Source organism: Castor canadensis, chromosome X (genome assembly GCF_047511655.1).
Source record: "Castor canadensis chromosome X, mCasCan1.hap1v2, whole genome shotgun sequence".
Taxonomy (NCBI): domain Eukaryota; kingdom Metazoa; phylum Chordata; class Mammalia; order Rodentia; family Castoridae; genus Castor; species Castor canadensis.
Genome location: NC_133405.1, coordinates 42,166,784 through 42,181,078, shown reverse-complemented (window position 1 = coordinate 42,181,078; position 14,295 = coordinate 42,166,784). Strand labels below are relative to the sequence as shown.

The 14,295-nt window shown below is 40.4% G+C and overlaps 1 protein-coding gene across 4 annotated transcripts in view; it reads right to left on the bottom strand.

Moving 5' to 3' along the window:
- The window catches only part of Lhfpl1 (LHFPL tetraspan subfamily member 1), a 61,305-nt gene extending 49,739 nt beyond the window's left edge, over positions 1 to 11,566 (bottom strand). For all 4 annotated transcript variants that reach the window (XR_012444233.1, XR_012444234.1, XM_074062629.1 and 1 more), the window contains exons 1-2: positions 11,402 to 11,566; positions 4,119 to 4,741 (exon numbers count right to left, since the gene is read on the bottom strand). Coding sequence is in view for 2 of the 4 variants with exons in the window: in XM_074062629.1 (XP_073918730.1) it covers positions 4,119 to 4,500 (382 nt within the window). In the remaining 2 variants the exon portion in view is untranslated. The remainder of the gene's footprint in view (positions 1 to 4,118; positions 4,742 to 11,401) is intronic.
- Between the last annotated feature and the right edge of the window lie 2,729 nt (positions 11,567 to 14,295).

Sequence of the window (14,295 nt, the reverse complement as noted above, 5' to 3'; positions counted from 1 at the left end):
TTTATACACTATATGTGGACTGAAAGATAATAGTTTTTAGAAAGATGGCACCTTTTGGGAAATCAAGTTCTAGGATGTCTGCCCCCAGTGCCATTTTCATTCAGCTTGAAGCATGTAATGTTAGGAACTTACATAGCAAAAAAAAAAAAAAAAAAAAAAAACTTATTGGTGCCTGTCTGGGTGTGCTCAATTCTGCCCTCTTAAGGAAAAAAAAAATTATATATATATATATATATATATATATATATATATATGGATATATATATATCCATGGTAGTAGTTATCTTTTGTGTTGGGGAAAGGGAATACAGCATACACTTATGAGCCACTGGGGACATTTTTCAAAACATGCAGCCTTCCACCTGTTGCTATGTTGGGGGATTCACATTCTTTTACACACTCCAGGTGATTCCAATTTATTCTCTGCTCTAGAAAGATTCTTGGCCTCCCTCAAGTAACCTGACCCAAGATCTTACACTTGTTTCCTGCCAAGAAGTTACTTATATTTACTTTTCACCTATTTCCTCTTTGTTTAGCTCTCACTGAAGATAGAGGATAATTCACAAGCATCTTGCATATGTATACACAGGGGAATGTGAATAATGACCATGTTCTCAGGGACCAGGGGCCAGCTGGTTGGAAACCTCAGCATCCCCAGAGTTGAAATAATCTCATAGCCAGATGTTTCCTTCACTAGTTGGAGCAGGGCACAAAGTTCCCAGTGGAAGACTTTCTGGACCTTAGGCTTGTCCAGCTGCATCAGCTGCAGGTGGAGCAAATGGGACCCCAGGGCCCCATTAGGTCACCTTGCTGAGTATGACTCAGGCCAGCAGCTCTTTATTTCTTCCTGTCTCTCCTACTTCCTACTCATCTCTGTGGGCAGCCGCCAGACTGGAGAATAAGAGTCAGGACAGGGAGGAGGTAGTTCTTAATGGATACTCCATCTCTTCAGTGGTTTGGGGCCTGGCAGAGATAATCCAGACCTGAAACAAATTGGCTCTTCCCCTGATGTATTTCGGTTAATGCACTAGCTGCCGAGAAGCAGCCAAGCATGGAGCAACAAAATCAATTTCTCTCAGCTGAACAACAGGCTTAAACTTAACCCCCATGGCTCTTTTTTTGTGTGTGTCTTTTATCCATGGTGCTCCAAATGCTGCCCAGATTTGGCTTCCTGCTACTGGCAGAGCCCATTTCTGAGGGTCATACCCAAGATATCCAAAGACCCAAAGGTAATGGTCATGTGCCAAGGAGCTCCTAGAAAATATGATGCATCCAGATACTCTTCACCATTTCTTCATATCTGATATAATCTTACAGCTACCAGTCCCTAGAAAGGAGTCAGGAATGGCTGCTAGTTGATTGGTTAGAGATAGGAAAGCTGTAGAGGTCTAGCAATCTGTCCCAACATCATTCCCCTCCCTGGTTAAAACCTGGTAGCACACCCTTGGTCTTGATCCTTTCTGAGACTACTGACAAATGGCACTTAATTATTAAACTTTAAAGACACTCATTAAATGTAAATACTGTGACCATATTCCTATCTATGAGTGAATGTATTAGGGACTATAGAATGGCAGAGTCATATGAGACTAAAATGGTTTTTGGGTTTTCGTTTTCCCTGTATGACACCAGCCATTCAGCCAAAGTTCTGTTCCACTCAGCCTGGAAATGTTGAAATCCTAATTATCCTTTCACATCCTGACTCAACAACTAAAATGCACACAGGGAGAACTATGAGGGTTTTATAAAAGTCTCAGTCAAACCCCAAAGACAAAGCAAACTGGAAGTAGTGTTTGGAGTCTACTAGAGGCTGTTACTGCTAGCCTTCTGATATATGCCTGGTGGAAATTCTTAGAAATACAAATGGGGTATTTTATCACTCCTCTATCAGAAAAGAAAAAAGATTCAGGAGTCTACAGGCCTGTGGGGAAACATAGAAAATAACTAACTCAGGTCTCACATCCAACTTATCGTAACAAACACTAGATACTGCTTTAGCTTTAGGCACACATTCATTCTTTCTATAGTTACTGAATACCTGCTCTGACCCAGGCACTGAGCTGGGTTATAAAGACAAATAGTAAGGACCACCACCCCTTTCTCCTGTCAGTCAAATGTCATTGCTGAAATAATGTGCTCCTAGAACTGCTGAGTTAACTAGAGGGTACACAAGAATACGGGTGAAAGATGAGACTAACTCATTTATGATACCCATGGAGCTTCCAAAGAAAAATAAAATCAGTGGTTTAGATCAGTGTTAACATCTGGTTTGGTACCATGATTTTCAAGGGGACACTAACTTAATTCTACTTTTTAATGTAGCTAAAAAGTACGAAAATTCAGAACTGAGGGAGACTAGAATAAAAACACAAATTCCAAGCATTTAGAGTGAGTCTGAGTAGAGGGAACCAGAAAGCATCACTTTAATTGGCACAACAAGCAGGCCAGGAAACCATGATATCTTAGCCCAAGTTTTCTCAGTCTTGGCACTGGTGGCATTTTGAACTGGCTACTTTGATGGTGGGGGGGAGGATGTCTTCTTCCTATGCATTGTAGGATGTGTAGCAGTATCCTTCACCTTTACCCACTGGGTGTCAGTAGCATCCTCCCCAAGGTTTGATAACCAAAGATGTCTCCAAACATAACCAAATGCCATATGGAGCAGGGAGAAGTGATAAAAACCAGCACTGGTTGAGAATCACTGCCTAAGCGCAGATCTAAACTGAATTGCTAGGGAATAAACTCAAGGGAAGTGAAGCACAGGAAAGGTCATGTCATTTGCCCATAGACAGCCACAGAGAAACATGGTAAAACAAACAAGTGAAATCCAACTTTCCTGGCTCTACTCTCTCATACTGCAATGCTAATAGAGACAATAATGTTAAAGAAGTGGATGATGATTCTAAAACTGTAAAAACAATGCATTTCAGCAGTAGGTTCTACCAGCACTTTGCCCAGTGCCCCATCTAGGTGTACAAAATAGCACAAATATTCACATATACATTTGTCTGTCTGCTTAAATTCATTTTCCTTCTTAGATTGCTCCATTGCCTTCCTGTAGTCTGCCATTTTACATTTTGTTCTTTCTTATTCCATCCCCAGACTGTCAGCATCCCAAGTTGGTTGCACTAAAAACTTAAGGGGAGATGAATAAGGGAAAGGATCAGTAGGGTGAATTGGGGTCACAGAAAAATCTGGATTGACTTATTTAATGACTGCCAGACAGAGGTAGCCTTAGATGTAGGCCAAATAAACAGTCACTTATAGTCTGTCTGTTACCTAGCATTTTACTATTACAGATGTATTGCGTTCAAGAAAATTGTTAATAATTTGTGTCTCTGTATATGTGTTTATCAGGTTGCTGTCCTCTGAGATAAATCCCAAAGGGCAAGGCTTTTAAGGATTAAGTTTATATGGGAGCACTAATGTTATTGAGTATGTGTTTCAGTCACTGGAAGACAGCGCTGGATGATATTCTTTTAAATTTTTTTTGCATTGAGAACTGTTTTAGCACAGTGAATTTAATGGTGTACAAACTAAGAACTCTATAGTGAAGTGGATTTTTTTGTTCTGTTTTATTTTATTGTTAATTAATGTATAATAATTATACATATTTATGGGGTACAGTGCAATAATTTGATACATGTATACAATGTATAATGATGAAATGATAATTATCATTTCTATTCTCCTTAAACACTCTAGTCACCTTACTGTACTGTAGAACACCAGAATTTATTCCTTCTATTTTACTGTATTTTAGTACCCATCCAACCACATTCTGTCTCACTATCCCCTCTCTCCTAGCCTCCAGTGACCACTAGTCTACTCTCTTCTATTGGTTGTGATTCTTAAATGGGGGACCTACAGGTAACAAAAACTGAGGCTAAGTAACATATATTAACTCTGCCTACTATCCAATTTTGCTGTGAATTACACTCTGATGTAGTTACACTTTTGGAAATGCTAGACTAGGAATTTCAGAGATTTCCCTATTCATGGGCTTACAGTTGAACAAAGTAGAAGAAGTGAGAGTGGATTTTCCTATAAGGCCACACTCCCTACCTCCCCTGTCCCAAAGCTCCCAAACCTACTCAATCCGAGGGACACAGTCTTACCTCCCACAAACTGTGCTGCTCCCATGCAACGTCCCATCATTCTGGAGATGAGTTCCTCCATGCAGCAGCCCAAGACAGCAGCCAGTGCCACCAGGAGCAGCAGAGCACAGCCGGCACCTGTAACCACTGTGCACATCTGCCAGGCAAGACTTGGAATGGCACTGAAGCTGGCATAGCGCCCACATTCTTCTACCATGATCAGACTGTGCCCCTCTCCCCGCACAGGATAGTTGCATCTCCGGAATGTGCTGAAGGATACTGGCTTCCCTAGCTGAGACCCAAAGAGCCAGTAAGGCAGGAAGTAACTGGTAGAACTGGCCACAGCAGTAACAAGGGACAGGAAGGCCCAGAGGGTCCCCACCAGGGTCAGGCTGCTCCTCATGATCTCAGGGTTCTCTGTGGAATGGGGAGGTGAGTTGGTTTAGAGTGCTAAATGCAAGAAGTTACCACGTAGGCTCCAACAGCCTATTTTTCATCTGTCTGGCCAGTCTGTGGGCTCATTTATGTACCACTTGGTCTTTGCTTCTAGATAAGATTATTCTCTTGAAGTCCATTTGGGCCCTTGTAGGATTCTGCTTTCCATCTTCTTTTCCTTCTGCCTGGTTCAGAGTATAGTCACTAAGCTGCAGTGAAAGAAACCAACAAAACTGAATTAGTGACTACACTGCCAACCCAAAAATAGCCTGACTAGCCAACTAATAATGCTTGATATACAGCATGGAACCAGTGGAAGGAAGAGAGTCTGAATGAAAGTAAGCCTGTCCCAAGAGTCCCTGGAGATTCCAGCTGAACAGCGTTGTGGGCCTAGAAGACTGCAGTGGGTCACAAACAAAGTTGTTTTCAGGAGTGAAGGAGGAAGGAAGACCAGTCACAGACTTGCCCCTATATAAGGGGTTAAAGATCATGTAAGCCACCATGGTGTTTGGTATATGATGTTTCCCATTAACTTAGGTGGGATGTGTTTTACTGTGGGCTTTTTACTGGATATATCAACCAAGTTGAAATGGGTAGAATAAAATAAAAGGTACCTACTCTTGTATCCTGTACCTATCACGGAGAGGTCACTCCACTTACAATCAAAATGGGAGACAACTTTTCAACCAGTGGCAGTTAACTCTAGACTGGATACTAAGAAAAGCTTCTATGTCCTTTCCTGTATATAGTTTACACAGCTTATTATCTCTGAAACAGATGAGGATCTGGCACTCCTTGCCTTGCAGCAGAAACATATAGCTGTACAGACCTTTCAAGGTCCCTTTAGGAATAAATAACCCCAGATTCAGGATGCTGAGAGACTTTCCAGATCTAGTCTCCTTAGCCCAGCTCACAAATGCCTTTCACAGACCCCTCTGTCAAAATCAACCACTTCCTTCTCAATCCATTAATCTGCCATGCTTTCTGGCCAAGTTTTCTATTAGGATGGCTAGAGACCACACTGCAGCTTGATGACAGCACTGTGAATGTCTCCAGCAGGCAGATGGTGGGGTGTTTCAGAAACTTCTTCAGGATTCATAGCCATTGCTTAAAATTATAAGTAGTGATGTTGGGGAGACCCAAAGCAGGGAAAGTACAAGAATTAGCTATATGAGGCCACCACAGTGCCCAATTGGACACTAACAGGAGCAAGCAACAATTGTATTCAGAGTCTCAGCCATGAGAGCTTTCATAAGTATCATCACACAGGACCTGGCATAGAAAAGGCATTATAATTCATATTTGTTTAATGAACCACTTTCATAGAATCAACCGATTTCCAGACTGGCAGGAACCTTAATGAATCACCTAATCCAACCTTCTTGTTTTACATCTGGAGGAGATTGGTCCAGTAAAGGGAAAAGTGATTTTCCCCAGTCCCAATTACCAAACAGCAACACTGGAACCAGAAACCTGATCTTCAGATTCCTAGGCCAGTGCTTTACTACCATATAATGCTTAAACCCCTGCCCCCATCACTTTACAGATGGGAATATGGAGAGGAAGTGCTTTGCCCAAGGGTAAACAGCTAGCAAGGTAAATTGGCCAAACCAGAGCCCAGTTATTTGGTTTTAATATAATGCTCTTTTCTCACTCCACCACAATTCCCCTCTTGATGCATATGTATTTCGTGCTATGTGTTTTGTGCAGGAAGGGAGCAGAGATCATAAATTGCAGGTGCTTACTTTGGAATGTTAGGGTTTGAGAAAAAAGTGCCCTGCTCTAGGCCCCTGGGAATGAGGCTTTGGGGGTGGAGAGAGGAGCAGGAGGGATGAGAGAAATATGTGATGAGGGAATGAAAGCCAACAGGGGGAGAAGTGGAACTAGTTTTGAGTAATTGCTGTTAGAAAGCAGGTATGCTTGATCGCAATGAGGTAATGCTTTTGCATGTTATGTTGGAGGTGTAAGACTATGAAAAGTACAAGCAGTCCTCTGTTGTGTACTCCCTTCCTCATGAAGAAGCCCAGGCCACAAGAGGAGAGGCCAAAAGCTGATAAACAGCTACTGGGTGCATCATCACAATCCCTTCCAAATCCATTATTTCATGTGTTCTGCCTGACAGTCTTCCAGGTCAGTAAGACAGGTATTTAACCCCTCAGTTTACAAATGAGTAGAATGAGGGTTCAAAAGCCAAGTGACTTACACAAGGGTGTACAGTGATCCAATGGCAGAGCCATTGTTTCCCACCTCTCCTCTAAACAAAGCCTTCCCCCATAGTGTTAACCCAGTAGTATTACATCATTACCCCAGTAGTATTACAATTAAAATTTTCCTCATTCGCTGGTAAATGGATGGAATTGGAGAACATCATTCTGAGTGAGGTTAGCCTGGCTCAAAAAACCAAAAATCGTATGTTCTCCCTCATATGTGGACATTAGATCAAGGGCAAACACAACAAGGGGATTGGACTATGAGCACATGATAAAAGCGAGAGCACACAAGGGAGGGGTGAGGATAGGTAAGACACCTAAAAAACTAGCTAGCATTTGTTGCCCTTAACGCAGAGAAACTAAAGCAGATACCTTAAAGCAACTGAGGCCAATAGGAAAAGGGGAACAGGTACTAGAGAAAAGGTTAGATCAAAAAGAATTAACCTAGAAGGTAACACCCACACACAGGAAATCAATGTGAGTCAATGCCCTGTATAGCTATCCTTATCTCAACCAGCAAAACCCCTTGTTCCTTCCTATTATTGCTTATACTCTCTCTACAACAAAATTAGAAATAAGGGCAAAATAGTTTCTGCTGGGTATTGAGGGGGGGAGAGGGAGGGGGCGGAGTGGGTGGTAAGGGAGGGGGTGAGGGCAGGGGGGAGAAATGAACCAATCCTTGTATGCACATATGAATAATAAAAGAAAATGAAAAAAAAATTGATTATGCGAAGAACAAAAAAAATAAAATAAAATAAAATAAAATTTTCCATAATTTCCCATCCAGAATCTCAAAAAAGTGTTTAAGAATGGGAAATGAATTAGTTATAAAGACAGAGAAGGTAGAAGGAAGGCCAGTTTCTCCAGACACACTGTGTAAAGCAACAAAAGAAGATCATGAGTGATTTCAAGCTCAGCACTTGCAGTCTGAAGTAACTTCATATGTCCCCCATGCACATCATTACCTTGAGATCAAAAGTTCCAGCATGACAGCTAGTAGGAGGGACAGAGAACATAAGGCAGAGGAAGGGATTATATCAGTGTGTGATACCCAAACTATGGTAGAAAAAAATGGGAGGGACTCTGACAAAAGGTTGACCTCATCTGTGACAAATAAGGCTGATAAATAAACTATAATATTACCAACCACTGCTACCATGATTTCATCTTAAAAGTGGCATTATGAAGCTAAGATGTAGGAAGGCAGAATCTCAAATTTCAGGTTAAATGTATCTAGCTATGAGAAAAGTCACTGACCTTCAGTATCTAAATTCATTGTTCTTATTTCATTTAGGACTATGGTGAGAAACCATGCCAGTTTGCCTGAGACCAAGGAGTTCTCTGAGATGTAGGACATTTGGCGATAAAGTCAGAAAAGTCCCAAACAACCTGGGATGAGATGATCACAGTATTTAAAAGTAATTCTCAATACTTTTTTTTGCAGTACAAGGGTTTGAACTCAGGGCCTTGCACTTGCTAGGCCCACACTACCATTTGAGCCACATCCCCAGCCCACCCTATTTAGAACTAGAAATGTTGTCAGTCAACACCAGTCTTGAGAATGACTGCCACAGATATTTCTCTAATGTTCTCTCTAGGACTCATAATATAAAGTTAAAAGTGACTACGGAAGTCAACATTGGGGAGAGGAAGCCTATATACTTTGAAGGTAAACCTTTCTGTATCATAGACTTGACCTTATGAGATCAAGGAATTAGATTTCAGAGGTTCAATTGCTCAGTATTTCCTGAGCACACAATGTGTAACAACCCAGCTTCTCCCATGACTGGACTGGGAGGCAGGAGGGCATGTGGAGACTATACACACACACTGTTACATATTCACATATGCCAGACAGAGAAGCACTTTTCAGCAAATGCTTTTAGTACCATCATCTGCAGTGAAGTAACCCCTTTTGCGACAGTCCTCCAAAGCAAACTAAGATCATTCCCAAAAACTAATTTGCTTAGTGTTTACATTAACAAAAATCTCAAACCATGCTATGCTTCATTCTCTCCTAACTCCTTTTGTGTGCTTTTTGTATGTGATACCTTTGTTTCTCTGCTTTCATAGCCACACTGGATTTCAGGAACCCAGCACTCACCCTAATGCTCCTGCTATGTGGTCCAGCAACCAGGCATTGGTAAGATTACATTTGAACCTCCCCCTTTAGGTATTTCATTGTCTTTCTTTCTTCAGTTTCACTATGGGTAAATGAATCATGAGAGTAGTTGTATGAAATGCACTGAATGAGGCCAGAAAGTTGTAATAATCAGGGTTGAAGAAATCTTTTCTGCATCTACTATCCCCAGTTTGCTAATCTTCCAAGGTATGCTAGTCATTCTAACACACCCTTATGGGTAGAGATCACCTGGACCCTATAGGACACAGGAAACCTACCTGAGCCATACATGTCAAATGGTTATCTCTACTACTTTTAAAGAAATCTAGGGAAGGGAAGTCTGCAGTTTTTCTCAGTAACTTCACAACTTTCACTGTCAATAAATCACTTGGATATCTCTTTATAAAACGTTTCTACTGCAACTTAAGATCAGTTCCTTTTGCTGAGTCCTCTGAGGGAGTGGAGAACAGCTGGTCACTGTCCTCCAAATAAGAACCTTTCATCAAATCAGATTACTGATAGGCTCTTTTCCCCAAAATGAGCACTCTCCCTCTCCCTGTGGTGTCCATCCACTGACAAGCATTTAATCATTTTTTTCCTCACTTATTCCCTCTGGTGTGTACTTATTCATATGTGGGCACATATTATCAACAAAACTGGAGATTTATATATATATATGGAGAAAAATAAACTAATACCTTTCTCTACCTCATCTCATCCTGTTCTTACAAAAAAATGATAAATCCTTTTGTTCCCATTAGAGCTTGTAAAACTTCAGAGTGAAGGAAATCACTCCCTTACCAGGTCAACAGTGTTTAGAAAAAAACTAAGCCAGTGAATTAATGATCAAAACAAGAAGTGGTTAGAAAGGGAGTCACTGACTTATAGCTTCTGAGGAAAACATGGCTGCAAAACTGTCTGTTTAGGACTGGCCTCTGAGGAACAGCATTATTTGCACCAGTGATGGCAAAAGCTACTCTGGCAAGACATGGATAAGCCCTGTCAACAATGGACTAACTGGTAAGGTATCTCTCACAGCATCCCCCACACCAATAGCTCCAGCCCTGCTATCGTTGCCCAATAAACCCTTTACTCCATGGCCTCAGCTGGAAATAAAATGACACCACAAATGGCCATCTCCACTGAGTGGATCTGGCCAGTGTGGGAAGAAGGTAAGCTGAATGTTTCTCCAACCACTTCAGAGGAGTTGGGAGGCAGCTTGATATATCCAGTTTTTCTCAAGTTGGGGGTTTTAACCTCCACATCAGAATCACCTTAGACGCTTGTTTAAAATGCAGACTATGAACCCTCCCTCCCAGATTCACTGAATTCAAATTTATGAGAATTTGCATTTTTAAAATCCTCAGTTGAAGGGGGAGAGGGAGAGGACAGGGAGCAGGGGGGAGACATGGCCTCAACAATGTATGCACACATGAATAAATGAATAAAGAAAAATAAATAAATAAATAAAAATAAAAATACATTGAAAACTTCCAAAAAATAAAATAAAAACCTCAGTTGATTCTGATGGGAGCTTATGATTAAGGAATATTGTTTTAGTAGCAAACGTCCAGATTTTAGAATCAGAACTGACACAGGGTCCTGAGGTCTGTCCCTTCCAGGTGATATGAACCTGTAAGGCAAATCACTAAACACCTCTGAGTTTCAGTTTCATGTACAAAATGGAAAAGTGAAATAACATTTGTGGTGACTCCTACCTAACACCAGCATAGGGCTCAATTCCCCCATTTTCTACTAGAGAAGACCATATTCTCTCATAAGTAATGGAAAACACTTGAAGTCATCTAAGAAGCAGAACATCACTTGTCTCCTATTTCACCCCTCAACCACTCTATCAGTGATTTCTCCTCATTCCTTCACTTCTTTCTGCTTTTAGTTTCTCACCACAAAATGAAACCACTTCACAGAATGTTCTTTGCAAGAATGGATTTATAGTTAACATATTTTAGGTTCTTCTGGAAATCATAATGTTTGGCACATAGTAGGAATTCATAAATATTTATTGAATGAATCCCATCTTTTATTTCCATCCCTAATGGCCTGGACATCTGCATTTTAGTTTAACCTCATCACACCATTTCAGCCCCGTCACTCCAATTTAGGCAAGTCTAAGAGATCGGCCTACCACATCGAAAACTGGATCCATTTTTACTCTTATGGACAAATCAGGACAAAAATCCTTCCCTCCACTCCCAGAGACATGGACTTCCTCTCCTCAGGTTACCAACTCCGCTGGGGAAAGCAGCTAGCACTTAACCCTTGGGTCCTCGAACCTTGTCAATATGAAATAGGAATCCAGCCCTCATTCCTCTCAGCCTCGTGTAAAGAACAGATTATGAGGAAATAAAAACACACCAGGCTGCCCTTGGGAAGATAACAGCTTCTCTGAGTTTGACATGAAAGGACAGGAAGCCTGAGAAAGGAATGAATGGGGGAAAGAGGGTTGAGCAAGGGGAGAGCAAAGCAGTTTCTTATCTAGATGCTTCAATTGCATTTGGCCCAAGTTGCATATTTACCTTCTGACCACGGACGCTGACTGACTTGTTCCCTCTCTTCAGGCTCAGATCTAAGAAAGAACTTCTCACAGCTTGTCAGACAAGGATGGGAATCCCAGCTGCTCTTTGCAGTGATGTCTGAAAACCTTGCTTCACCTTTGGGAGAGAGGGGCGGAGTCCAACCTAATGGGAATTAACTCCAACCACGCTGGAGGCTTCATACTCAGCCTCAGACATGCAGGCACTTGAAGTAGAAACCTGCTGAGCAGGCATCCTGAGATCCTCAGCTCCAACTTGCAGCTGCCAAGTCAGCTGTGTGTGTGTGTGTGTGTGTGTGTGTAGGCACACCTACTATTGAATTGCATATGTATTTCACTTTCTCACTTGCTGCCCGAATGCCAGCTGAGGAACAGAAGTTGTCCCTAACTTTTGTCCAAAGCACCAAATTCTACCAAAGAGATTAGGTCGCAAACAGACAGGCGAAGAAACAACTGAGACAGCACACACCTGAGTGGACTAAAACAGAATAACCTCTTTTCTCAAAACTGATTTCCACTGTCTGGTGGGGATGATGCTCCAACAGAGGAATCTTTGGCTCTGAGATGTAATGAGCTCACATTTAAGAAACTATTGAGAGGGGGCAGGGTAGTAAACACTTGTACTTCCAGCACTCAGGAAGCAGAGGCAAGAAGATTGCAGGTTCAAGGTTAGCCTGGCCTACATGGCAAATTCCAAGCCAATTTGAGCTACATAGCAAGACCCTGTCCCTCCAAAACTAAAAAGAAAAAAGATAGGAAGGAAGGAAGGAAGAAAGGGAGAGAGTGAAAAGGATCTATTGAAATCACACACTGAAAGGGCTAAATAATATCTTTTTAAATATAACATTACTACTAAAAGTCAGTGTTCAATTTATCTGAAAGCCCCAGTGACTGCTTTTCTGCTTGGGGAAAAAGCTGAGAAATCTGGTGATAAATGGAATTTCACCTGATGCTCTGCTCCAACCTGATGTCATTTTTCCCATCTGTAAATGTCCCTGGGCACTCTGTATTTATTTGGGGAAACTTATCACCTTCTACATTGTAGTTTTTGCATATGTGTCTCATTTCTCCTCCCAGATGCCTTGTGAACAGGGAACTGGCTAAACAAATTAAAATGAGTGGGAAGGAGGAATTGTAACTACTTTAACTTCACAGAGTATACTTGACTGATACAAAATATCTGCCCTTCTGTAATGGCCCAGTTGCCTTTCCCAGAATTCTTTAAAGGTTGTCAATGCTGTTTTCTGGCATTTTATGGCAATATGTCAAAATATAAGGAAAAACAAATAAACGAACTAGTACATTCTTTGCATCTTAATTTTTTATGAAGTTATTAAAGTTTTTCCTTCCTGATGTGGGTACAAGCTTACATCCTATCTTTCATCATTTATATTCATGTATGCATTTGTTTATCCAGCTATTTCTCATCAGCAGTTTTTAATCATTTTTTTCTTCCACAACATACTGATAAACAATATTCTCATCTGTAGTAATAGCTTACTGAGGCATCTCCTAGGGGAGGGAAAGATGACCTTTGGTGAGGAATGTCGGACTTTTGACACTGTAAGATCCCCAGATAATTTTAATAATCTCACAGTTGTCATCTCTTTCAGCGTCACTGCTTCAGATATAGGGCAATAGAAAGAAAAGTGCTAGGTCCTCCCTCATGAAAAAATACTGACAGACATATGGAAACTGTGTGTGAGATGTGAATGAAACTTTGACATATAAAAAATAATTGATTCCACTCAATTTACCAGTATGTATTGCCTGTCACTTAGTGGTTACACCTGTCATATGGGGAACCTAACACTATTTGGAACTCTAATAAGAATACATTTTTACTTCCCTCTTTTTAACCTCTTTTTCTTCTGTGTCTAGGTCCCTTCAATGAAATGATATGGATACAAAAATAGTATATATTTAATAATATATATTATATATAATATATATAATAATAATTATATATATTATATATAATTATAATATAATGTTTATATATAATAATAATTATATATATAATTATATATAATAATTTATTGAGCAGTTTTATTTCCTTTTTAAATTTATTTTTTATTTTTTTGATAGTTTTTTCAGACAGAAATTATTTTAATCCTGTGGTTCTTTATATTTTTTCAATTAAAAGTGCTCTTTAGCCATGCTTCCATAAGATCATGAGGGAAGAATTGAGAAGAGGATGCTTGTTATCATGTGTTTAAGGGGTAAGATGATACACAGTATTTCTAATAGTGCTAAAATTGCTATTGGCCACAAGTATCTAAATTCTACATTTAATTGGTCTGGAATAAGATTCTGCAAACAAAAAAAAATGCTTTGGGAGACAGGTGATTCTGATACATATTCCCCTCCCCATATCTAGTTTGTCAAACATTGCTGTCTACGGTAGAACCTCTCAAGAAAGATTAAAACTCCCACAATATTTTGCAGTCTAGACAAAGGGTCAACAAGCCAAAGCCTGTGCATGTCAAATTCTGTAGGCTTTCTGTTTCAGTAAAGTTTTATTGGCATACAGCCACAACTTACTCATTTGTGTATTATCTATGGCTGCTTCCATGCTACAATCGCAGAGTTGAGCCATTGTGACAGAAATCTTATGGTTCACAAAGCATAAAATATTTATTCTGGCTTTTTACAGAGAAATGGGTTTAGACCAACACCAATAGATTATATTAGATATTATATTAATTGTTATGAGAAAGAGGTTGAAAAGGAAGAGGAAAAAGTGAAATAAATGGAAACATGCTGCTTGCTTTCTGCTTTGTTGAGCTGCCAGTCAACCTTCATTGATTCCTTAAAATATATTGCCTGTAGTGTTCACTGTAAGCCAAATATTCCATAGCCTCCTGCAAATGTACT